Here is a 26,510-nt window from a genome sequence, read left to right as displayed (position 1 = left end):
AGTAGAATTTTTTCCTATGTCAGCAAATGCAAGTATGCAGAGCTCTCTCTGTTCCTTTTGCCCTGCTTGTGAAGAAGAGTGACCGTGAATGTGGGGCTGCCAGGGCACTTTGCTCTGGTCCTCTGACTCCCTCTGAAGCCACGATGCTCTCCTGTGTGGCTGGTGATGTGTTTTGAGGACAGCTGCCTTTCCTGTCCTCCTCCAGGCCATAGGGGGCGGGGGCTGCCTCCTTACTGCTTGCTGTCTCTTGGCATTACCTAGTCTCTCATCTCACCTTCTTATCTTGTCTGTAATCATCAACTACGTAGCTATTCCTTAAGTATTTGTGGTATTTTATTTAATTTCTAAATTGTGATAACAGGAAAGTACTAAGCTTCTCCTTTCTCCTTCCAGTACTTGATTCTTAGAGATCTTGCTTCTCCACGCTTCTCTGAGAATAAGCATCGGGTATTAGAGTGGTGTGACGCTGAATCTGGTTATATGGAGGATGCCATTAGGTTTTTGGTTTTTTTTTTAATTAGTGTTTCAGAAGTAATACATGTTCATTGTAGAAAATTTAGAAAAAGCAGAGAAACAAAAACAAGAAAATAACAGGTGTTTCATAGCCGTATTTTTTCTATACATGTATTGAGTATTTAATTATGGAATATTGAATAGTGTAATTTTCTCTATTACATATAATGCTGTGACGACCATCCCTTGTGGCTTAATTTTTGCACACATCCATGACATTTTCCTTGGGCTAAATTACCATAAAAAGAAATACTTAGGGGCCGGCCCAGTGGTGCAGTAGTTAAGAGCGCACGTTCCACTTCTGCAGCCTGGGGTTTGCCAGTTCAGATCCCGCGTGCGGACATGGCACCACTTGGCAAAAGCCATGCTGTGGTAGGCGTCCCACATATAAAGTAGAGGAAGATGGGCATGGAAGTTAGCTCAGGGCCAGTCTTCCTCAGCAAAAAGAGGAGGATTGGCAGCAGTTAGCTTAGGGCCAATCTTCCTCAAGAAAAAAAAGAAATGCTTAAGGGTTTTGATATATACTGATAAGTCATCCTCTACAAAGGCTGTCCAAAGCATTACTCTGATCCACCATGTCTGGAAGTTTCTATTTTATTACCATCAAAGCTGGAGAATCTCTAATGATTATTGACCATAGGTGTTTACATTTGTAAATTTCTTCTTTGATATTTCTTTTGATATATTCATCTTTTTTCTAGTTTTCGTGTTTTTGAAAGAATCCTTGCTCCAGGAAGGATATTAACTCTTTGTCTTGTCACATACGCTGTGATTCCTGTCTGTGGTGTTTTGAGTTTGGAGAGGCTTTGAAGTCTGATTTAGGGACACGGTGCTGTATTACCCAATTGCATCCTTTGCTGCCCGCTCTGTAACTTTAGAAATAGACATTGATGCTGGAAGCACAAGTAGGTCCTACCAGATGTTCATCAATAGGAGAGTGGATAAAGGATTTGTGGATTTCTCCATACATCGAAATACAACTCAGCAAACAAGGAGCACCTCATGCACACAGAAACTTGGATGTTTCTCCTGAGCAAGAGAAGGTGACACATCACAGACGGAGAGGAGAGGAGTGGTTGTGTAGGGCTGGAGGGCTGGGGAACATGAGGAGGGACCACTAATGGCTGCAGAGTATCTTTTGGAGGTGATGAAAAGTCCTAGAATTCATTGTGTTGTTGGTTGCACAACTCTGTGAACGGACTAAAAATCATTGAATTGTACACTTTAAATGGCTGGATTTATGGCATGTGAATTATATATCCATAAAGCTGTAAAGAGAAAGATGGACACAAAAGGGTATATACGGTATGGTTCCATTGATATCAAGTTCTAGGCAAAAATGATCTAAGAAGTAGAAGTAAAAACGTGTTTGGGGTGGGACAGATTGATTGGAGAGAGTGGTGGAATGTTCTGTGTTTTTTAAATGGTGCTTATACGGGTATATGCGATCATCAAAACTCATCAAACTGAGGGAAAATGCGTTCTAATTGAAAAAAACAAGTAGGCCCTGATCTCTTCTCTTTTTTTTTGGTCTATTTAAAAAAATACTTTGTGAAGTCACTTCTCTACTGGGTAATATGCCCCTAACTTTCTGTTCATTGACCAAGATCCCAGCCAGTCATCTCAGGATGTCAGCTGCCGCCACACCCATGGCCCACTCACTTTGGGAAACCACCTTCCCCGGAGCCAGAGGTGTGTGACTGTTAGTAGGCGGTGTCCTGCACATTGTGTGATGGCTGAGGAGAACTGAAGGCTAGTTCTTCCCCCACAACTGACTGGGAATCTGTTCTACTGAGGATTTAATTTGTGTGATGAATTTAGTCATTTTGAGACAACAGGGTTTGCCATTTCCGCCTTCTAAGAGGAAGCACCTTTATGCATTTGAAACTTCACGACATTCTATGGAGGTATTTTTGGAGGGTAGGGGACATTTTTGGAAGTTTTACAGATTACCTAAGTCAAATTCTACTTGCATTTATGGTGTGTGGGAAATCTGTAGCTACAAAAATGAGGCTCTGTAGTGGAGGGCAGACAGCTGACCTACCTCATCGTGAACACTCAGCAGTGAGGAGCTTTCCTTGTGCCTCATGGCTTTTCTCTCGTGTGGGGTGCAGGAGCTGGTCAGACTTACCATCGAGAAGCAGGGGCATCCGTCTCCAACAAGCCCAGTGAAACCCAGTTCCCCAGCCTGCAAACCTGACGGGTGAGTGCTGACTAAACTCTCCAGTCACTGTGGTCACAGTGGGTCTACACTTGAGGAAGAATGGGAGCCACACTGGGCGGCCCACATCAGGTAGGCTCTTTGAGGCCCAGGTTCCCTTTTCAGTGAGTTCTGAGTGAGTCCTAGTTTTACTTTGAAGTGTGTGTGGCTCGCACACATTTTGAAGTGTTGCCTGGTGTTAAGGTCAATAGCCAACATGACTCTTTCTAAGGAGAGTGTGTCATTGTGCACGGTGACCCACACCTGCACTGCTGACTGACTTCCTTTCGTGAGTGGAAAGAATATTTTTTTTGAAAAGTTAGCTTTTGGGGATTTGACTTGAGAGCATTTCACTTTATCAAGAAAGTAAACTGAGGGCAATGTGGACTGTTTTAAGGCCTTGCAACAATTTCTGCTACAAGCCTGTAGTAAAAATATAAAACATAAATTTAGAGCATTTTACAGAGCCTTAGATCATCTAGTCTAAGATTCCTTTACAGATGAGGAAACCGGGACTCAGAGTCAGGGGGGTTTCGCCAAGCTCCTGCTGTCTGTTGGTGATCCAGCTGGACTCGAAACCCCATCTCTGCCATAGAGCGCAGGGCACAGCGTCCAGTGCTCTGTGTCCAGGGCTTCTGCTCCTCGGCCCCCACCCCCGTCATTTCCCTGCCCTGGTCACATTCTAACCATCTCAGGACCTGCGTGTGCTCTGTAACCTTCTGTAACCCCAAGTTCTTTTCAATTCTCCAGCCAGTCTGAGCTCCCCCTGACAGATCGAGAGATGGAGATTCTGAACAAGACAACCAGCATGTCGCAGTCAACTGAGCTACTCCCAGACTCCACGGATGAAGAGGTCGCCCCTCCCAAGCCCCCCTTACCTGGCATTCGGGTGGTTGATAATAGGTAATTTCCTGTTTTGCTAGTGCCATCTTCTATGACATGATTTGATGAATGGATGGGTGGAATGAGCCAAAAACAAGACACTGCCCTTAGGGTGAGAACTTGGAGCCCAGTCTCTTACCCTTTAGAAGCCTTGGAAGTTTGACCTTCCTTGGGAGGGGTGTCTCCGGCGCACATGAGCCCAGCCCAGAACCCTCCCTTGCCACACGCTCCGAGAACTCCCAACAGCTTGCCTTTTAGCCTCAGCAGAGTGAAAACTGGTATAATATATTATAGAAGGAAAGGAAAGGATTTCTCTGACTCTAGTTTTTTTGGCATTGATAGGTTGTATTTTGGCTAAAGGGGGTGGGATGGCAGTTGAAAGTGTGAAAAGTAGGTGTGAAGTGTCTAATAATGAAGGAACCCCACATTCTGTGCCCTAGTGTCTGTTTGGAGAGTTCTGTCTGGCTTGTTTGGTTTGATAGGATTTCTTGGTCTGTTTCAGCCCTCCACCAGCACTGCCACCGAAGAAAAGACAGTCGGCTCCATCCCCGACCCGAGTGGCCGTCGTGGCCCCCATGAGTCGAGCCACCAGTGGCTCCAGTTTGCCTGTTGGAATTAATAGGCAGGTAATGCAGCCCCTTCTGGAAAGGCAGAGGAAGACTTTGGGTTTGGGAATTTGACTCCTGAAGCTGAAAGAAACCCCGTGGTCTTCAGTCCCTGCTGTTAGTCATGACGAGAGGGTTCCTCTTAGAGGAGTTGAAGTTTCCTTAGTCATCCTTCTCTCTACAGGACGTGGTAGGAGTTCCCATATGGGGGTAGGGGTGGGGGTGAGGAGGCTGGCTGGGGCCAAAGGGGTATCTCCTGAGGACATCTGAGCCTGGCCCCAGGGCCCTCCCTTGCCTCACACTCTGAGCACTCCTAAAGGATTCTTTCTCAGAAGTCGCGATGTGGTGTTTTATTGCTTACGTCAAAGACAGGGATTTCCGACTGGTTTCTGAGCTTGGCAGTATTTCCTTCTCCAAGTATATGTACCAATTCCCTCTCCCCAGGTCTCTGCCACCATTTCTTAGAAGTGACTTGGATTTGTCTCTGTTTTTCCACACAAGGATTTTGACGTGGACTGTTACGCACAGAGGCGGCTGTCAGGAGGCAGCCACTCGTACGGCGGAGAGTCGCCCCGCCTGTCCCCCTGCAGCAGCATAGGCAAGCTCAGCAAGTCAGACGAGCAGCTGTCCTCTCTGGACAGGGACAGTGGGCAGTGCTCCCAGAACACAAGCTGTGAAACACTAGGTGAGCTGCGGGCATCTTTGTCAACACTCCATCTCGTCATTCCTGGGTGGCTCTTTGGGTCACACAGTGATGCCAAACATTGACTATGTGACCTTGGCCAAGTCATTCAAAATCTGAGCCTCAGTTTCCTCATCTACGAAGTGAAGATACCAATATCTGTCTCTCAAGGAGGTTGAAAGTTTAAATGAAATAACAATGTGAAACCACATAGGAGATATTAAAATGTGGCTGTTATTATGGGTAATCTGTCAGTGTGTGATTTGACTGCCTTTGGCAAAACTAAGAGCCGTCTGTGCTCAGAGCTAATAAATGAAGGGGGAGAGCCCCGACAACTTTGACAGAGTGGGAAGGCAAGTGAGCCACACCTGCTGACCTCGTCAGTGCTGATGGCGTGCGCGGCAGGCCAGAGGAAAGGCGGAAGGCAGTTTGGCAGGAGGCTTACAGAGCAGTACGCTGTTCGTGTCCCGTAAACTGCATACTTCACTTCTGAGTTTTATCTTAAGAACATACTCAGAGATTTATAGCAAGATTTCTGTCCAAGGATGTTAATCTCAGCATAATTAGGAGTAACGATAAGCTGGGAACAATCTAACTACTCAGTAATAGGAAATCAGACAGATTATAACACGTCCATTTGGTGGAATAATATGTACTCATAACAAATCAATTATGATACATTGATCAGTGGACAAAATCCAAGACCACTTATGCAGTATTTTCTCAATTTGGTTAAAAAAAAAAGAAAAGAATCCTATGGAAAAAGACTTTTAAGTCTTTACATTAAACTGTAAACAGAGATTAATAGTTAGATTATGGGATTGTGGTTGATTTTTATTTTCTTGATATGGTTTTTTGGGCCACATTTTCTACAGTGGTCGTGCATTTTTCTTTTTTTTAAGTAAGAAATTTAAAAAGTACAGAGAATAGGATACCAACAGCCATAGTCCCATCTGTTTTTAGTTTTATAAGCAGAGAGAAGAATGGAGAATATAAAATAAAGCAAGAGCCTGTAGAGATGAGATGGGAGACAAGTTTTTGTCGCACTGTAATGAGCGGGATTGGGTGATGGAAGTATGGCGGGATCGTGTCTTTCTGTGGGATCTCGTGGCTGACAAGTCTGTTTGTCCTGTTGTGAATGCAGATCATTATGATCCTGACTACGAATTCCTTCAGCAAGACCTCTCCAACGCAGACCAGATACCTCAGCAGGTGGCCTGTAACCTTAGCCCGTTGCCGGAGTCCTTGGGGGAGTCTGGGTCTCCATTTCTCGGCCATTCTTTCCAGTTGCCTCTGGGCAGCTGTCCCCAGCCGGAGGGACCCTTAGCCCTGGGGCAGCAGACAGACACGCCGCCTGCTCTCCCTGAGAAGAAGCGCAGGAGCGCCGCCTCCCAGACCGCGGACAGCTCTGGCTGCAGGGTGTCCTACGAGCGGCACCCCTCACAGTACGACAACATCTCCGAGGACGACCTGCAGAACCCAGCCTCGGGCCAGTCCGTCCCCTTCTCGTCCTTTGCTGCTATTCTCCCCTTTCAGCAAGGAGGCTCCTCAGCCTCGGTCGAATTTGTGGGTGATTTCACTGTTCCTGAGTCAACAGGTGACCCAGAAAAACCGCCTCCTCTACCAGAGAAGAAAAACAAACACAGTAAGCTTTTGTTGAGCTGTTGTTAGGAAACCCATTTTGCAACCTAAAATGGTGACATGTTTTATTTAAGCATTAGACCCGAATCAAACTGGTGGCCTCATAATCTCATGAAAGCTAAGACCACAGGTGTGCAGACGCTTCTGGGAGCCTTGTTCTGTCAATACTGGTGATCGTTTTTAAAGCTGGCCTGGTAAGCTGACCTCTCCTTACAGTCTCCATACAATCTTGGGCCTGCTCTCCACAGAGCCCGAGTGTTTGGCCTCTTGTAGAGGGCAGTCTATTGACCTTCTGGCCTGGACACTTGATGACAAAGAGAAACAAGTGTCACGGCATTCAGGACAGGGTTACGGCCACGTCTGGGTAAAGCAGGGTGGACATTCGAATTTCTGTAGAGCCTCCTGCACCCATGGAGAGAGTTTCTGAGGACCCCTGAAAGTGTGGAGGGTGGCTGTTCAGAGAGATCCCTGCTACCAGGGTCTGTCTGTCTTCTGTTTGCAGACACTGGAATGTCACTTAATGACTTGGCATCTGACATTGCCTGGTTGGAGTTGCTGAGGACACTTATTGGACCAATATTTTAACATATGTTGTTATTAGGACCCAGAAGTACAGCTGAAATTTTGGATTTTTGTATTTTGAATATTTTGCAACTGCAACTTTGCCATCCAATTCCTAAGTAGAGTTCTACTGGAAATTATTTCTTCTGCTAGCTCCCCTAATGGCCCCACGTGGCCTGTCTTCTCTCCCTGCCCGCCCTCTCCCTGCTTCACTTACACAGTTCTGCTCGGGTTTTCTCTGGCAGACCGGCTGTCACCATTTGGATGTGTGTGTGGCCACATCAGCCCCACAGCACCAGCATTCCCTGGCCTCAATTGAAGCATCCAGCAGAGAAATTCCATGAACCAGAAATTGCATCTCCATTCCAAATTCCCAAATGAGAGCATCTGATTGGTCCTGCCTCGAGTGGGCCCTGCTCTGAAAGAGGGGGAGATCTGGCCTGGTTAACGCAGCAGGGGTGGCCCCAGGGGCCAGCTGGGCAGCCATGGGAGGAGGTGGCCACCAAGGCTGTAATATGTTTCCCAGCTTCTCACTGGGTGTTGCCCTGCTTGTGTAGTGGCCTTGGTGGTGTGGTCCCCCAGCTGGAGGGAGAGCTGGCTCTGTAGGGCTAATGATGTCATTCCCATCTGTCGTGTAAGTTGGCTCGTTAGAAACCAGGGCGCTAGTGGCAGGAGCTGCAAGCAGCAGTGCCAGGCACGTTTCCTCCTGCGCCTCTCCCTCAACACAGGCAGGCGTCTAGAGAGCTGTTGGCCTCTCCCCTCCACCTGCCTTACCTTGACTTCAGCACTGTGCTGGGCTGGCCTCACACCTTTCCTTTCCATTCTTAGGAATCCTCTGAACCCAGAACGCAGGGCGGAATTGCATCTGTGCAAATGCAAAAAATGCATCCCTGGCCGTGGAACCAGGGGCCTCACCCTTCCAGCTTTTAGAACAGATGTGGGCAGCAGTCTTCATGCTGGGGCTGCAGAGAAGGAAAGGGAGAGGTGTCCATTGTTTCCTTTCAAACAGCCTCAAGTCTCCAGTGGCTGAAAATATTTCCTGTTAATTCAGGCATCCATTTTTAGGCTCTCTCTCATCCATCTGTGTCTGTAGTGCTTGCGTGCGAGTGCTGAGAGTGTAAGGTGTGGCGTGTCCTGGGCTGAAGTTTCACGCCTCTCTCTTATTTAGCCCTTCCAACCTGGCCAGGCAGGCATTACTAGCTCCCATTTCATAGATGAAGAAACTGGAGCTCAAAGGAACTAAGCCTTTGCCCAAGATCAGCAAGCAAGTGGGTGGCAGATCTGGGCTGTAGACCCAGGCCTGTGTTTTCCCAGCTCCCAAGATCAGAAGGAAGGCATCTGGCACTCCTTCGTTGAGATTTTATCTGGTTCTCAGTAGTGACCACTGTGCAGGTGGTGGTCTTTTCTGTGCCCTGTGAAAGGGCCCCAAACTCGAGGCTCCCTGAGGGAACCCTCAGTGAGTTCCAGTCTCTGACCCCATGGGAACTTCGAGGGAAAGGAGATAATCATCATCCATTATTTGGCTTGCTGGACAAAGCTCATACACGCGCAGTCCCAGTGTCATAGAGTGTCCTTGTTCTTTGGGTTGCTTTGACGTCCTGAGGATCCCAGCCCCTCTTTCTGAGGGAAGCTCCACAAGCCCTTGTGCCAGACAAGCTTCCTGATTGCTGGCTGTCCACAGTCACGGGTGCCCTCTAGAGCGCCAGCCTGCCCAGCATTCCCGTGATGCCGGCCACTCTAGGCTCTGAATGCTTGTACTGCGCTGCCTTTGAAATGGACTGGGCCTTCTTGTTTCCAGAAGGTTGTGACCATCACTGCTGTTTCTCTGTGCTTGGTTATCGGGTCTCTAAAAGGACTTCAGTATCAGGAGTTCATGGCCTGTTGAAGCTTCCCATTTGGGTCAGGCGGAGGCAGCTGTGCTCGGTCGTTTTAGGGAGCAGTTGGGAGACATCTGGGTCACCTTCCTAGGCTTGCATCTTCCTCTGGAACCTAGTGGTGCTGCTTGTGCAGCACTAACGAACAAGCGTTGGGGGCTCCAGGGGAACCGTGAGTGCGCTTTCCTTTGAGCAGCAGCTCCAGCCCATCTGATGGGGGAAACCATCCTCTCCTGCCTGCCTTTCCTGCCAGCCGAGTTCCGCTCAGTGCTTGTTGGAGCTAAGACGTTCTTATTATTCTTTTACATAAAGAAAGTGACTTTGAGCCGCCTCCTTCAGTGAAGGGTGCCTGAAAGACACACCAGGAGAAAGGCATTTCCTATTTACCTGAACCCCAAATGTGCAGAGAAGAGCGAGATCATCTCCCTACCTTGTGACTGCCTTCCTCAGTGAAGTGTCTGTGTCCTTCTTTAATTTTCTGGCTGGTTTAGGTCTCCAGTTAAGCATCTGACTTTGTGGTTATTTGAAAATACAAAATTAAGCCTTGCAGAATTGTCCTTGCCACTTTTTCTTGGTGTCTGAATCTCAGCTCCACCTAGCAGGTGCTCATGGCATTTGTGACGTGACCCAAGGGGAAAGCACCACTCAGGATGGTCACGTAGATCCTGGCCACACCTGCACCTGCCACACACGACCTTAAGTTCCTTTGCTTTCAAACCCAGGGCTTTTTCTTTCCGCTCTCATCGTCACTTCAGCTTCCTCTTAGTGCATGTGTAGCAACCGTGTCAGTACAGTCCTGGTTCCTAACCCAGGTGTCAAGGGGCATGGCAGTGCCTTTCCCTCCAAGCATCGGCACATCCTTGTATTTAGGGATGTCCTAACACCTGGGAGCCTCCTCCGTTCCCTAACGAAGGGGAAAGGTGGTCCGGGGTTTCAGGCCTGCCTTTACCCAGACTTTGCCCTAGGGAGTGTCAAGTGCGGGGTCCAGTCCACAGGGGTAGATGGGGATTAGAGAAAGGGTTTCTCCTCCAACCCAGCCCTCACAGGTTCACAAGGACACCAGATGACTGAGCACAGTCAGCTCCAAACTGTCGCTTCTCATAGCACCCTCGGGAGGCTTCACAAGGGCCTGACTCTGTAGATGGGGCTTGGATCACTACCCTCCAAAAGTCAGGAAGAAAGTGTTTACTGACACCCCCATGTGAGAGCTGAGGGCTCCTCACCTGCCTCTGGAGTGCGTGCCTGCAAGGATGAGGTCACTGAGACGTGATAGCCGAGCCCTTTGTTCTCTGACTTCTCACCTCCCTGGGCGGGTGAGGTCTCTGCTGTTGTCTGCTGCTGAGGTCTCTTTGTCAGTGATCCCACACTGCACCGATGTGGGAGCCTGCCAGTGGGCGGGCCGCGTAGGTGCAGGCAGCTCCGCCTGGAGGCAGCAGCTTAGCATCAGATGGCAGCGATGGCAAAGGCTGGGGTTTCTGAAGGATTTAGGGCAGGTTTAGGATTTCTGGGGTTTAGGGTGGAGGGGATGCAGAAGTTTGAATTGGAGTACTCTCCCCATTTGTCCTTCTCCCAGGGTGTTCTGTAGCCTTTCAGCTGGAAGGGGAGAGTGAGTATAGTGGCTGTTATTTCGTGCATACCCAGTTAGGGCTTTACGAGACACATCCTGGGGGCTGTAGCCTGGTTTAGCAAGTCACTAGGTGGGGACAGATGCTGAGGGACTTGTGTTCATTCATTCCTTCATTCATTCACAAATACAGATATTTGTGAACTCCTCCTGTGTGTCAGGCACTAATGCTACATCAGCCGACAGGACAGACGTGGTCCCTGTCCTCCTGGAGCTTCACCTCTTGAGTAAGAGGCAGTAAATCCTGTTGCGTCTGCTCTGAAAATATGTCCTGAACCAAACCATTCTCCCCACGCCCACCCTATCCCACTGCGACCTTTCACCTGAACAGCCACAGCGGCCCCAGAATTGTCTTCTCAAGGCAGAGCAGTTCTAGGTGCAGCCCGCGAGGGGGCCCTTCCGTGGGTTCCCACCAGTTCCGCATCAAGCCTGCTTCCTCGCCTCATGCACACAGCCCCCTGGCACCTCCCAGGTATCACCTCGCCTCCTTTCACTCCCCCTTGCCAGCTGTGCTCTGCCCACCCGGCCCCCCATCCAGGCCTTGGGCCTTTGCTGACCCATAGCTTCGTGTGGAAGACTCTTTCCCCGGTCCTCACACCATTCATCCGGATCCTAGAGAAGCACCCCATCGCCACCCCACTTCACTGTTCTCCACAGGAAGCCTTTCTCCCTGACGTCCACCCCACCTCGGGCTGTTTTCTGTCTCCCTAGGGAGTCAGCTCCACGTCGCAGGGGGTTCTCCCTGAGTCAGTGCCTTGCACACAGTAGGTGTTCAGTAAAGATCAGATGAGTGAAGAAAGCCCACAGGTAGTTCCTGACACACCATGGGAAAAACCAAAAAGGAAGGGAATGGCGGCCGAGGGAGCTGCCAGGCCAGGACCGCTCTCGAGGAGCCTTCGCGGCAGTCGCTGCTCAGCTGAGCTGTGGAGGAGGGAGCCGGGCCCAGCAGGGCTGAGGGAAGAGTAGCAGGAACAGCCTATGCAGAAATCCCTGTGGGTGTTCCAGGAACGGAAAGGGCACAGCAGAGCTGGAGCTGAGAGGAACAGGAAGTGGTGCGTTGGGATCGTCCAGCTGTGGCAAACCCCGTGAGCCCCACAGAGGCCTGTGTCCCTCGAGTGTGCCTGGAAACCCCCGAGAGCTTTTTGGCAAGGGAGTGAAGTGCCCCAACAAGCATTTTTTAAAATAGACGTTATTTCTTAGAGCAGTTTTAGGTTCACAGCAGCACTGAGCGGAAAGTACAGGGAGTTCCCGTGTATCCTGCCCCCACACATGCACGGCCCCCCACTGTCACCTCCCCGACCAGAGGTGCTTCATCTGGTATGGTCGCTGGACCTACGTTGATGCCTCACGTTCACCCAGAGTCCGTAACTTACATAGGCTTCTCTGTGGGGGTCATGCAGTCGATGAGTTCTGACACGTTTATCCACCATTGTGGCGTCACCCAGAAGGGCTTCACTGCCCCAGTGTGCTTTCTCTGGAGCTCAGCCAGGCCGCTGGGAGGGGAAGGGGAGGCGGATTCTCTTCCACGGCGGCCCCCACCCAGACCCGCTCCAGCTCTCTCCCCAGCACCAGAAGGCGAGGGGCTGCCACCCACCCACTCTCTGTTCTGCAGTGCTGGCCTACATGCAGCTGCTCGAGGACTACTCGGAGCCGCAGCCCTCCATGTTCTACCAGACGCCGCAGAACGAGCACATCTACCAGCAGAAGAACAAGCTCCTCATGGAGGTGTACGGCTTCAACGACTCCTTCAGCAGCGGAGACGCCCTGCAGGACCTGGCGCCACCGCCTGCTCTGCCCCCCAAGCAGCGGCAGCTGGTAAGCGGGCCCCTCCCAGGTCTCCCTCTGTCCTGCCAACCGGGACCAGAGCTTCCCATCCTGACAGGTCTCCAGGAACTAGATCCCTCCTGGAGGCAGGTTCAACCGTCTGTTCTTCCGGGCCGGGGCCCTGGGCTGGTGTTGACGCACCATATCCCGCGTGGGTGCCCTCACTTCCTCCTGACATGCTCACGTGCAGCCTGTTGCCTGCTCTGCCATCTCCCCACCTTGGGGAGATGCCTTTCTTTTCCAGAGCAGCCCCATGCAGCTGGGACTGGCTTGTACTCAGAATGTTTGCTTTCTCTGCTGACAGTCTCTTGTGTTTTTTTCTCTCTTCTTTGGCTCCAATATAGACCTCCCAGAAAGGAGGGACTCAATCAAAGCCCAGGCCAGGGTCTGTGTGTGGCCATCTGGGACTGGATTTACATAATGGGTCTGACTGTGCAGAGGGACGTACAGCCCACCCTGGCCAGGGACAGTCCCGGGAAAACAAGTCCTACTGAAGCAGGATGGCTTTAAACAAAGCCACTTTGTGTTTCAGCCATGGCACCCTTCCTCCTTTAAAAAAAAACACCTCTTGGGTAAGGACTCCACGTAGGTAAGGAAGCCCCAGTCAGCACAGAAGGCAGGCTGTCCTGCCGTGAGCAGCCTGTGAGAACCCGGGCCCAGGCCGGGGGGCAGGCGGGTGTGCCTGCTGCGGCCCTCTGAACCGCCTTCTCTGCCACCAGGGGACTGACCAGGTGGACTCTGGTCAGGTTTCAGAATCCAAGCACCCCATCCAGCCATGCTCTCCAGGCAGAGAACACCCCAGAAGGAGATTCTTGACTTTTTCAGAGCTGCATGTGCTGTTTTGCTCATATACTAGCCAATCTGGCAGCATTTTAACCAGAGAGGGGGCCAGTGTGGCTCTCTGGGCCATCTTGTACCCATTGCAAGAGGACACGAAGGTGCTGCTCTGACTTTCCTGGGAGGCAGCTGCCAACTAGAGGACAAGGGTCCCTGGGTTACTCCTCGTAGCCGCCTGGGGCTCGGCAGTCCTGTGATTGGCCCTCAGGTGTGATGCCTGGCCCCAGGAATCCCCGAGCCTTCCTGCATTCAGTGGACTTAGGGGCTGACCAGGCAGAACCACAGCCAGCCTCTTGGGAGGCAATCTGGTCTAGCAGAGCAGAGGCCGAGCACGGAGCTGGGGGGCCAGGGTTTTAGTCCTGCCACCAGCTAACCATGTCTCACCCATTGCACTCAGAGTCCGAGTTCTTCCCCTGCCCCATGTGCCCTACAAACACCTGAATATGCCCGAATAGGAGTCTGAATTGGTCTGAAAATATTTCAGAAAGTGATCTTCACCACAGAAATACGAATGCCCACCCCGGGGACCCCTAACCTAAAATATGTGGTTAAACATCTGAGCCAGATTTTGTTGAGGTTTGAAATATTCTCAGCCCCTCCCGCCAGGATCCACAGGTGCCCCTTGCCCATCCTTGGGCATCTTCTCTGTAGCGTGGGGTCCACAGGCTTCAGAGTATTGGAGGACAGGTCCCTAATGAGCACACTGGAATCAGAGCCTGTCTGGGCTCTGGCCAGGCAGTCTGGCTGGGCAGTGGTCAGGGGAGCCCCAGGAGGGGCCTGCCAGGGAGCCCCTGGAGTTGGGCAAACACCCTATTGAACACCTGTAGGCAGTGGGGCTTTCACACAATCCTCACATTTTAAGTAAACTGAAGCTGAGAGAGCTGGAGGAGTTACTCAAAGCCCACTGCTAGAAGCGGGAGATTTTTGGGACCAGGCTGGTGGTATCGTGGTTAAGTTCACACACTCCACTTCACTGGCCCAGGATTCATGGATTTGGATCCAGGGCATGGACCTACACGCTGCTCATCAGGCCATGCTGTGGCAGCATCCCACATACAAAATAGAGGCAGATGGGCACAGATGTTTGCTCAGGGCCAATCTTCCTCACCAAAAAAAAAAGAAGAAGTGGAAGATTTGGGGACCAAGCCTAACTCTGACTGAAGCCCAGGCATACCACATGACATGTCCTGTGCTGGCTGCTTGGCATACCCTCTCTCAAATGCAGGTGAAGAGTTATCCCATTTTACAGACAAAAATGGGCGTAATAATTACTCATACCTGTTGGCCCATGTACACTGTCCTAGGCGTGGTTCTACGTTCTTCACATGTATACAGCCCTACACAAAAGTGTCCCCATTTTACAGATGAGAAACCTGACGCACAGGGAGCTTTAAGTAATGCCCAAGGCCAGACAGGTCACAAATGGCAGGGCCCAGCTTCACACCAGGCAGCCTGGCTCCTGGTCTGCACTCTACTGAAGCGTGAATAACTGTGCGGTCTGCTCCCCAAAGGGGGGGAACTTGAGGCCCTAAATAAACCCAGGTCTGCCTGGCTCCAAGCCTGCTTGGCCTCCTTCCACCTTACCACCCTTCCAGTGGACACAGTTGTATGAAAGCTAACTTTTTAAATCTCATAGGGAAGTGAAGGAGGGCACCCCTCAGCCAGGTAGCCTTCAGCAGGCATCTTCGATCCCTGAACTGAGCCAGGAAGCCACCCACCCCCGCGAGTGTCCGAGCAGAATTAGGCAGCAGCCTGTTTGGCCTTTGCCTGTACCTGCCTGACTGTTCTCTGCTTTTCTCCCTCCTGCCCTGTCTCCTCCTCATCCTTCTGTCCAGCAGGCCTCCTATGCTGCTTCTTCCTTCTCCTCTGTCTCCTACTGTGTCCAGCAAACTAAAGTGGCCTTCACCCCCGAGGACGGCAGTGCCGCTCAGGGCATCAGTGTGTCCGTCTCTAACTCCTTTCTCAGCCGGCACGGCAACTTACCTGTGTCCTCGGTGAGTCGCTCCCTGCCGTTTTTTACCTGGAACCTGGTGAAACGTGATCTTCATTTGTGGCCTGTGCCTCCCGACATGTGTGCTGCTGCCCACCGCTGACTCTGCCCTGCCGACCCCCGCGCCAGATGGGAAGGGTGCGCAGGGTGGGGTCTGTGGCCCCAGGGCCTGTGTCAGTTGGCGGGTGGGGCAGGGCTAGGGATGGGAAATGCTGGCAGCCACACTTGGAGCGTCATCATTCAGGCATAAACTGGAAGAGACGTTTTGGCCTTTTTATTCTGATCTCCCACTGGGCCTTGGGTCAGCCCTGTAAGTGTTCTGTGTTTAAAGAGGAGTGTTTTCCACATAGGAAGCAAGGCATGGGGAGCAGGCTTCACCAGGGCATGACAGAGTTTGAGTTTGAGGGCTGTATCAGTTACCTTTTGCTGTGTAACAAACCACCCCAAGACTTAGTGGCTTAAAACAACAGTAACCATTTGTTATTGCTTAGGACACAGGTTAGTAGGGTGGTGGTGCTGATCTGGGCCAGGCGTGGCTGGTGTGGGCTGTGCTTGCTCACATCTCGGGAGCCTCAGCTGGGGCGGTGGGCTGATTGGCCTGTGATCCGTAAGACCTGTCAGCTCCGTCGGACTGACCTGGGCTCGTTGATGTGGCAGCTGCAGGGTCCCAGGGAAGCCGGTGGAAGCATGCGAGGTGTCCTCAGGCCCAGGCTCAGCATTAGCACCGTCACTTCCACGGCGAGCTCTGGGTTAAGTCAGAGGCCAGCCCAGATCCCGGGAACAGGGAGGTAGACTCCGCCTCTTGGTGGAAATTGCTGCCACATCCCACTGCAAAGGGGCGTGGGTGCGGGAGGGGTGGACGCAGCCATTTGTGTGGACCGTTTACTTCTGAAACTGGGGGGACACAGTGCTGGGCTGTTGTCTTTTGCTGGAGTCTTCTGTCCAAGAACCTGAACCGCCACTGCGCTCCCTGTGCCCCGTTAAAATGAAATGAAACCGGGCTGCAGGGGACAAGCTCTGGCCCAGAGCCACGTTTGGTTCCTCTCAGATCGGTTTGTCCTTCTGCAATTCACTTCTCGTCCGCGGGCCTCACCTCCTTCCTTTGCCATTATGCTTCTACTTGCCTCTTATCCTCTGAAGTGAGGATTGAGTAAAGTCTTAGGAAACTGCCAGGCACATAGTAGACTGAGAAAGTTTATTATTGTTGCTCTTGCTCTTCAAGTTCTGGCTTCTGGTCTTGGTTCTGTTCTAATTCTGCACATGAGAACCTGGGCGAATGGCTTCTCCTCTGTGGACTCTCTTTCCCTCTGTACATGATGCGATGGACCTGGTGCCTTTTAGAGACCTGTCCAAGCTGGGGTTCCCAGTGTGGGCTCATTCGGCTACCGTGTTTGCCAGCTGTGCAGTGCCCAGGTTGAGACGGTCCTGCCTGTTGTGAGGACCCTGGGATGCATTCTTCCTTTGGGTGCTAGGGCCTAGCTTTTTAGAGCCCTCCGCAACCCTCAATGTGCCACAGAAAGACCAAACATCCCTCCCCTGGGCCCTGCCCTTGTGCACAGATGCCCTCTGTTTCCTCAGCCGGCACCTCTGGCAAGCTCCTTTCACAAATCTTACAAAACTGGGCCTTTAGACAAGCCTTGCTCTTGACTGTTTTTCCCTTGCATGAACAGAAAGTGTGAGTTATCCTAAGACTGTCTACAATATCCCTTTTGAGCAGTTTGGACTGCTCAATGAATTGGGCTGTTTGCTACAGAGTGAAAGAAAATTTGAGGGCATTTTAATTAAGCTTGGGTGTGAGTACATCATAGTTTTCATCCCTGAGACATGGAGGAGTCTTAAGGCACCTTGCAGCGGAAATATCGCGTCCTCGGCAGCAGAGGAGCCCACGGAGAGGGAGCTGATAAAGGTGCTTCACTTCATTAACAGGAAAGTCCCCCAGGCCTCGAGAACGTTTAGTAGTAGCCTAAATGTTTGGAACGTTTGGCATCTGGTATGCTGAAACCCCAGAGAAGTGATTTAGTGTGATTCCAACATATTCTTCATGTGTTCTCTGCTTGCATCCTAAGATGGGGCCCGGACCAAGGGCTGTGGACCGCTATCAGAGCAGCCCTTTGTTCCCAGACTTCTTCATTCCCTCACTCCTGGGCCTGTGGCATCGGTCCAACATGGAATCCTGAAAGGGTGCCGCTTAGGAATAGAGCAGTTGTCAAATCTGAAGACACCTCGTGTGGCTCCTGGCCCAGTGACCTGTTACCTCTGCCGGAAGATTCTAACCATTGGAAACCTCTTGCTAAGGGAATTTGGAGAGCAGTAACCTCACTGACCAGTTTAAATTGAAGGGGGCTCTCTTCCCGCGGTCCTGGTGGAAGACCCAGCGTCAGTAAGCACAGGGCTTCTCCTGTGTGGGTCAGGCAGCAAGAAGGATCCAGGGCAAGGAAGACCACCCATTATCCTTGAGAAGCACTTGCAATTCAGGAGGCGGAAGAGATGGACATACAAGAAACTCATGCTAAAGTGGGGTGTGAGGAAGGGCACAAGAGCTCCAGTCAGTGGAAGCCCCGCGGTGTGGAGCCGCAATGAGGGCAGGCAGAGGGAGGTGGTGCTTGAGCTGTGGCGTGAAGGGCCGTTAGGATTTCAGGGAGGTAAAGGTCAAGGAAAGCAAGGCAAAGGTGTTCCACACCGAGGGACCTGCCTGAGGATGGGGGCTAGAAAGCCTCACATGCATTCTGGAAGTTTTCCTCAAATGTAAGCACTCAAGGACAGAGGTCATGGGAGAGCCAGCTGAAGGGGAGTGACAATAGCCAGCCCTTCCACGTGTCCTCAGGATCAGCCACTTGCCCCTACACCTTAACTGAAACCAGCTACTTCCTGAGCTGCTCCCTCGGGGGCTCAGGCTGGGCTTTCATTGTTCCCCGCTGCCCACCGCTTGTCCCCAGCTGTGTTCCTACTCCTGTTCCTGGGTGGTGCCCACTCTCCTCTTTGCAGTCTTTGGCTGCATCTGCTTAGCTCTCATTCCACAGAAGTGTTAGCCCCTGGTCCACAGACTTCCCTTCCTTCCTGGCCTGTGCCGTAATCCTTCAGCTACACAGACCTGAGGGTGATGTCTGGGGCATTAAGGCTGGTTTCGTGGAAGAAGGTGTTTGGGGAAACGATGAGTGACTGGGGCAGGAAAGATGTGGGGAGCTGGGTGCAGCCTCCCCCGGGCCCAGGAGGCAGACTTAAGGTTCCTGTTCTGATTCTGCCAGGCCTCGTGATGTGTGAGAGCGCTGTAAGTGTCTGAGTGATAGGCCCTCCTGGAAACAGCTTTCTGACATGGTGCCGGGGTCCCTTGCCCTGTCCCCAGACTCTCCCTCAGTGGCTCGTACCCTCTGGCTGCCTGCCATGTTCTCACTGAGGCCCAGCCCGTGTTGGCTGCCCACCTTCCTCCTCCACGCCAGCTCCAGTCCCTCCGGCATCAGCCGTTCCCCCTCCACACTGAATTCCCCTCTGCATTTCCTTTTCCTGTCCTTTTTCTGGCTTGCATGTGCTCTGGTCTGAACCCAGTAGTGCGAATCTAGAAAGTTTTTTGGATTCATCCGTGTTCACTTTACCCTTAACCAAGTTATTATTGAGCATTGGTCCGTGACCATTGGGGTGGCCAGTGACCTTCAGGTATTGCAGTGCTGGTGTTACAAAAATGACCTTCCTCGGTCCCCCAAACTATTTTCTGGCACATCCTTTCTTTTTTTTTTTTTTTCAGGAAGATTAGCCCTGAGCTAACTACTGCCAGTCCTCCTCTTTTTGCTGAGGAAGCCTGGCCCTGAGCTCACATCCATGCCCATCTTCCTCTATTTTATGTGTGGAACACCTACCACAACATGGCTTGCCAAGCAGTGCCATGTCCGCACCCGGGATCCGAACCGGCGAACCCTGGGCCGCTAAGAATCGGAATGTGCGAACTTAACCGCTGCGCCACCGGGCCAGCCCCATGGCACATCCTTTCTTGCTAACTGCAAGTTAGGGATATTTACTCTCACCAAGAGATCTATTCAGATGCTAGAAATTTGTCAAAATATTTCTTTTCTATCTTGGCTTCCAGAATGATTTCTGGATAAGTAAAACTGTTAGAAGACCCATGTTTTGAGAAGAACTTGAGAAATATTCATAATAACTGTCATTTGCTTTTTAAAAAAATCTTCAGGGCAAGAAAGTCAAGTGTATTATCTTGAGGACTTCTGTTTAAAGGGGGGTGACCTGTAAAGCAGCTGGTCCCCCATTCTGGACAGAGAGTGATTCTCTGAGATGTTGGACCCAGGCTTTCATACATCGGCACATATGCTCTCAACAGAGGGCCTGTGCTTCGTAGACTCTGGGCTTCTCTGCCACACCATCCCCTCACTGAAACAGCGAGGGCTGCTCCCTGGGACGCATGGTGGGTCCTGAGGGTCTGCTAGTACATCTGTCGCTCGCTCACTTTTTCTGCCCCCTCCTCAACCTCCTGGTCACCAACCAGCCCTGAGCAGCAACCATCACAGAAACCCTGGTGTTCTGACTGGTCTAAAGGCCAGACAGGAAAGGGGAGGGGAGAGGAGATGGAGAGAAAAGGAGAGACGATGGCGTACGGTGAGGGAAGTGGAGCAGAGGCCCATGGGGTGCTCACGCTGCTTGGCCCAGCGTGCTCTGTGTCCTCCAGTTGGAAAGATAAGTTCCCACCTTCCTTGCCTCTGTCCCTTGTTTCTGCCAGATCTCGTCTTATCTTTACAGCTTCCTGCTGTGGTTAGCGCTGCCCCATTCTGAGAGATGAGAGGGGTGTCCGTGGGCAGCACTGGTGGCCCAAGCACGGGGAGCTATTTCTTCAGACTGCATCTCTCCCGGTGGGGCTTTGCTCCAGGGGCCTGCCTGATGTTCCCGGGTTTCCTTCAGAGCAGCCCCTGGCGCTGTCAGCATCGGGAAGACCAGGGCCATGCTGCCATCGTGTGGGAGAGCGTCTGAGGGCCCTTCGGCACCCAGGTGTCGTGTGGGCGTTTCAGATTACTTGACCCTGAAGTCCTGGACTCTCAGACACTTCCCCATTCTTAGGGGCCTAACCGCAGAGTGTAGTCTACCAGTGCAAGTGCAGGTGGCTCTGGCCAGACTTGGGGCTCCCTGGGATTAGGAATTAGAGCCCCACCTGCCTAACACGTGACTGGCACCCAGTCGGTGTTCATACAGTGTTGCCCGGCCAAACCCCTCTTGTTATTTCTGTGATTGTTTCCACCATCCACTGAATTGCCCAAGTAAGAAATGAGGTGTCATCTTGTCTTTCCTCCCTCACCAGGTACAGACCACGTTTACACATGACACAGGCACACCCACTCACCAAGCCCTGCTGCACTTCCCCTCATGCGCCCTGAGCTGGTCCACTTCTCTCCAGCCCATCGCCGCTCCCTTCCTCCCCGCCCAGCATGGCCACTGTGGCTTCCTTCCTCGACTTCCTGCTGCCATGTCCCCTTCTCAGTGCTGGTCAGACTAAAGGGCCACCTTGTCACTGCGGTATCAATCCAGCATTGTCCCCGTTCTGAGGCCTTGCCGGCTGCTTCTGCCTAGCCATTCCTGTGCCCACTACCTGCATACCCTCCACTTCCTGCTGGCACCAGCTCGTCGTACTCTCCCACCTGCTTTCTTCTCTCTTCTGACACCACCTTTCCTGGCTTCCCCTGTCTCCTTCCCCACCATGTTTTCTCCTTACTTGCTGTGTGGACCTGAGCATACCGTCCCCAGCTCACTAGGCCTCCATTCCTTCATCTCTCCAATGGGGGCATGCATTCGTTGTGAGGACTAACAGGACAGTGCAGGGAAAGCGTGTAATGTACAAGACACACCCAGCATTTAGGCAGCAGGGAGGCATAGTAATGGTGTTTATCATCACATCGGGAGCTTGTTGCTTTCTTTCCTTTGTGATGCTCAGGTTCCTTTTCTCGAGGTTGTCAGTCCTCTGAGGGCGGGGGCTGAGCTTTTACGCGCTTGCTGCCTTGCTGCATGGCTCAGGGTGAGACAGCAAGTGGCAGGTGCTCTGTGACACGGAACTGACCAGGAACGTCTTGATTCACCCAAAAGCAGCGAGCAGTGACCAGAGAGGCCTCTAGCTCTCTCCCTCCACCCCGCCATCACATCTGTCTTTCCCTGCTTCCCAGCATTTCATCAGAGCAGCCTGAGGCTGAGTGTCACATGATAGCCTCTCTGTTCCCACAAGTCAACACACTGGTCCCAAGCTGTGGCCAAAAACCTGATTTCTTCCTCATTTTCTTTCTTTGCTGACCCGGAGGTCTGGCTGCTGGCTGTCTGGCCCAAGAGTTTCACAAGTAGTTCCTGTCTGCTGGGCCCTTGAAATACAGTTTGACCCCTTGGGTATTTTTACCCTGTGTTTTTCCAGCCTTCCTGAAAGACCCAGGGTGCTTGCGCAGTTAGTACTGCCTCTGAAGGATGAAGTCCGGATTCAGTCCACTCTGAGCCTTGACCCAGCCTTGTGGAAGTAGCTTCATGCAGACCAGCGCACTGTCCAGGTTTTTAAGACCCTCAGGGGAGAGTGTAGAGCCCACCTTTGCCTAAAGGTCCAGCCCTGGAGGAGACAGTTCCCACCTGAGCCCAGGAGGGAGCCTGCCTTGCCTGCGGTAGACAGCAGGGGCCATGCCAGGACGCAGGACTGGTCACAGCCCAACAGCTGGACCAGGGCTTGGAGATCCTCCCCTTGGGGGCTCACAAAAGCAATCACTCTGACTCAGCCATTTCTGCACCTCATTCTAAAGGCTTCCTGACTCTTGTTTTGTTGATGCTCATGGCATTTTGGATGGTCAGTGCTCTCAGACTAGCGTCAGACATAGGAAATTCACTGTAGCACCTTGCTGCATGTGTACTTCTGACTCCATCCACGACAGTCCATCTGGCCAGGTACCAGATGGACCCCCCTGGTCTTTGTGACGGTCACGTGGTGACAGGAACCCAAAGAGGGGTCCACACACATTGCCTGCTGCCTTTACTTCATGTTTTCAGGCTGCTTGTCTACTTGTCAAGGGCCCTTCCTTACTGCTCTGCGATGGAATGCTTACCCCCATTCTAGACATGGAGAAACCAGAATAGAAATTCTGAACCATTTGCTTAGAGTCTTAAGTTAGAGCTAAGGTTAGACTCCAGATGCCCATCGTGAAAAATACTGTGTTGGGTTGACATTTATGAACTGCTTAATTGCCAGTAAATAGATATTAAGACCTGTAAGGCTAGGTAAAACGAAAAGTCCATGCAGAGGCTGGGTACCGAGAGGTGCATCTTGTCCTTCCTGTTGTGACACATGACAGAGTGAGGCTTCAGGCTCTAAACAGAGTCTAAGTGTAAACTAGAGCCCTGTCATGGGTAAATCCAAACTGAGTAAAAATAGTTCAGTCAGATGTCTAGAACAGAATTCAAACTGTTTTTGAATCTATACTAAATCTTTCTATAAAGAGTTGATGCTCTTAAGGTCAATATTTAGTGAATATGCAGAGCGTCCTAAAGTGTGTTGGAGGTTTTTGCAAGAGAATAATTAGCTATGAAACCATCGGTCAAAAATGTAGTGTTTTCGAGGAAGACCTTGAGATTCAGGTTGCAGAAAATATGTCACGTAAGAAGAATGTAATAAATTTCTAGTTTCGCCCATTCTGATACCTAAAATTCTCCCGAGCAAAACATTTTGTTCTTTTACATCTTTTGTTGTAAAATACAAATTAGAATTTTCAAATGATTTTAAAAAATAGACTCCACCAAGAAATGTATTCAAAAAGAGAGAAGATATTTTTTGGACCCAGTATGGTGCTGATGTTGCTTTTCCTGGATGAGATGAATGCTATCTCCTCATTTACACAATACGACCAACAAAATTCCCCTCCTTGACAGGAGCACAGAGAGGTCTCACGTGCAGGTGCTTTCTGCTTCAGCCTCAGAATCTGCTGCTTGGCTTTGGAAAGTCCTCTTTCAATATTATGTAAAACATAGTTGTTATAAATGAACACAAGGGCATCAAAGAAGGAAGGAGCCTCTGGGCCTAGGATAGACCCAAAGGATGGCTTTCGTAAACACGCAGTTAATTGAAAGGAGGAAGGAGAGAGGAGACAAAGCCAGTAGTCTTCCCTCTGGTTTCGACATGGAGCGCCAAGGAGTGTTATCCAGGGTCCTTCCTGGTGACTGAGGAGTGCTCATGGCCCATCTCTAAGAACCAGATCAGATGTGCCCCTCTCCAGGAGTTCCCTGCCCCAGAGTGGGATGCTGTGCAGCGGCTAAAAGCTTGGCTTCCGCCAGAAAGAAATAACTTAGCCCCACATCGTGTTGACACTCACAGTCCCTGGGTGAGGGAAGCCTGCTCTGAGCCCAGGACCAGTGCTGAGCTGTGTGGTTCCCGGTGATTCTCTGCAAGGGAAGGAAGCCCAAACCACACTAGGACAGCAGCTTCCCTTCAGTGCTTTCTCACAAAGGATGGATAAAAATTTAAACCTGAAAACCAGGTGTCCGGTAGCTTATCTGTTTTGCCAAGTAGCATCCAAAAACACTGGAGTCATAAGCCTTGCTTGTGCCAGGAGTCTGCAGTAATCACCGATCTCTGGCAGCTTCTCTCCTTCCCAAACAGTTCACACGACAGTGAGGCCATTCACAGAGATGATCACATTTCCCCATAAGTGGTAGAGCTGAAAGTTCTCCAAAGCTTGGAGCTCACGTCACTGTGGAGCAGCCATTCCAATCAAGGTCCTTTGGCCTGTATCGCTAGCCCTCAGCTGCTGGCACTCTGACTGCCTTCTGTGGCACCCTTGGTCTTCTTTCTTGGTAATCCAAGGAATTAAATGGAGTGTCTGTTATGTTGAGGAATCAGAATTCTTCATTTAAAGATCTGCTTTCTTGCCAACACAACACAGGGCCCATCCCTAGTCATTTTTCATGCCAGGACTATAATGGAGAGAAAGTGTCACTGAAAACTGGTGCCTGGCCAGCTTCGAGTGGCTTTGAGTGCCTTTTAGTGTGTGAATGGCCACACGCTGACATATAAGGTCATCAGCCTCCATCATCCTTTACACCAGAAGACTCTTGGTTACTTCAGGTGTGTGTTTTCAAGAGTGAGTTGCTGTTTCCTGCATCTCTCATGAGGGCAGATATTTCCTCTGCATCCCTGGCATGTATATTAAGCATCAGCTCACTGCCTTTTGCATGCTGGTCATCAGAGAACGCTCAACTAAGGAGATCTCCCAGTGGGGTTGATAGGCTATATCCTGCAGAGCCGTGGGATTGCATGGTTAGGGACTGTCACGTGCTCAGAATACTCAAAGAATGTGCGATGGGCTGTCTCAACACCATCTCTTACCAGCCTGGCCTTCCAGCCTGTTTCTTCATCTTTGTAATGAGGATCATAACAGCATTTTGTGTAAAAGTGAGATGATTCCTGCAAAACCCTTAGGTTCCGTCGGACCAGCAGGAAGCATTCAGTAAGAGTAACTGTCATCATCACCGTCGTCATCGTCATGAGACGGTCCTTGTTGGTGCTTTGACTGTGTAATCAGGCTGACGTTGGGGGCAAGGCCCCCCTCCTAACTGCTCTCCCTTCCCAGGAACTTGCTCTGGCACGCCTAGACCTTCTGCAGTCTCCAGACAGGCAGCCCCTCGTGTTATAAAATCCTCAGCCCAAACAGTCTTACTGTGGCTATAAATAAAAATTCCTGCTGCGGAGAGTGCAGCAGCTCTGTCAGAAGCAGAGCCGGCACCAGCCAGATCCTAAAATAAACTCCGGGCTGTGGTGAAGTGGTGTTTCTGTTCAGCGGCCAGCTCTGCCTTTCTCCCTGCCCATATGAATAAATACGAACTTAAAGGGCCTGGAAGTATTTCTCTGGGGAATCACTGGAGACTGGACTTGTTGAAAATGGTATGGTATTGAGCCCGGAGGCGGCCCTCCCTCTGGAGAGCTGCGGAGGGGCACTGTGCGCTCTCTGGTGATTAGAGAGCAGCCCCTTGCATCTCCCCACCCCCTTGAAGGTACTTTTAAGCTTGGCTCTTGTCCCAGCATGACTGCATGGCTCGAATACCAGAGCTGCTCACAGGCTAGGAGGGAGGCGGGTGGGAAGGGCGGGGCAGGCCAGGACGCTTTGTTCGAGAGAAGCCAGACCTCCTTCCTGTCTCCTTGCTGGCCGCCCCGCTCCTCTGGGGTCCACACCCCTGGTGGCGTCTGAGCCTCCTTCCCTAGCCTCCCACTGCAGACCTGCACCTGAGCAGCGAGTGAAGCCGGTCTGGCCCTGCCACACTGAAAACTGAGACACTGCTGTGAGTCAGGCAATGTTCTAGGCACTTTAATTCATGCTAATATTAGAATCCATTCCTAAATATTCCCTCATCACTAAGTATGTGTTGGACCCCTATTAAACGCCTCAGCCCTGTTATTTAGAGTGGTTCCCAGATTGGTATTTTGGAGAGCACGGGAGGAGAGCTGACATTGTTACATGCCAGTGCTGTGCTCGGCACCTACAGGGTGTCATCTCATTAAATCCACACAGAGGCCCTCTGAGAAGAGTGCCATTGTTTTCATCCCCATTTTACAGGTGAAGAAACTGAGGCTCAAGAACTTAAGTCACTTGCCCAAGGTCACACAGGTAGAAAGAGATAGGCCGGGACCCGAGCCCAGGTCCCTGTGACTTGAGAATGCGTCCTCTTAGCAGTTACCTGTGTCCCATCTCCCAGAACAGGCAGGCATGAGTGGGAGCCTGCCACCCCGAGCACATTTCGTGGTCACACAGAAGCTGTTCGTGTGTGTGTCCGGTGCTCAGTGACTTTAGGGCCTGCCTTAGTGCTCGTGTGTGTACATGGGGGGCGGTAACGAGGACAGAGCTGGGACTCCAGAAAGAGCTGGCCTTTGTCTTAGTCCATTGGGGCTATTATAAGAAAATACCACAGACTGGATGGCTCATAAACAACAGAAATTTATTTCTTAGATCGGGGTGCCTGTGTGGTTGGGTGAGGGCCCCCTCTTCTGAGTCAGAGCCTTTTTGTTGTATCCTCACATGGCAGAAGGGCAAGGCATCTCTTATGAAAGGCACTAGTCCCATTTCTGAAGGTTCCACCCTCGTGATTTAAGCACCTCCCAAAGGCCCCCTGTCCTAACCCCCTCATCTTTGTGGGTTAGGATTTCAACATCTGGCTTTTGGAGGGACATGAACATTCAGGCCATTGAACGTGAATCTTAGACTCAGTGGATTCACGGACAAGGGAGAGGTATCTGTTAGCAGATTTCATGGCACTGCCTCCATGTTGGGAACG

General features: G+C 51.2%; 1 protein-coding gene across 32 annotated transcripts in view; it reads left to right on the top strand.

The window, feature by feature from the left end:
* The window catches only part of RAPGEF1 (Rap guanine nucleotide exchange factor 1), a 142,092-nt gene that overhangs the window by 91,450 nt on the left and 24,132 nt on the right, over positions 1–26,510 (top strand). For 15 of the 32 annotated variants that reach the window (XM_070595366.1, XM_070595358.1, XM_070595362.1 and 12 more), the window contains 6 exons: positions 2,628–2,716; positions 3,464–3,616; positions 4,098–4,221; positions 4,702–4,885; positions 6,027–6,527; positions 12,195–12,397. In XM_070595366.1, coding sequence (XP_070451467.1) covers positions 2,628–2,716; positions 3,464–3,616; positions 4,098–4,221; positions 4,702–4,885; positions 6,027–6,527; positions 12,195–12,397 — 1,254 coding nt within the window. Of the gene's footprint in view, positions 1–2,627; positions 2,717–3,463; positions 3,617–4,097; positions 4,222–4,701; positions 4,886–6,026; positions 6,528–12,194; positions 12,398–15,078; positions 15,238–26,510 lie in introns of all 32 variants that reach the window. The other 17 variants (XM_070595353.1, XM_070595344.1, XM_070595351.1 and 14 more) reach the window with 2 other exon arrangements.

Source organism: Equus przewalskii, chromosome 26 (assembly GCF_037783145.1).
Source record: "Equus przewalskii isolate Varuska chromosome 26, EquPr2, whole genome shotgun sequence".
NCBI classification, from domain to species: Eukaryota; Metazoa; Chordata; class Mammalia; order Perissodactyla; family Equidae; genus Equus; species Equus przewalskii.
Note: the sequence above shows the minus strand (reverse complement) of the source record. Positions and strands in the feature narration are given on the sequence as shown.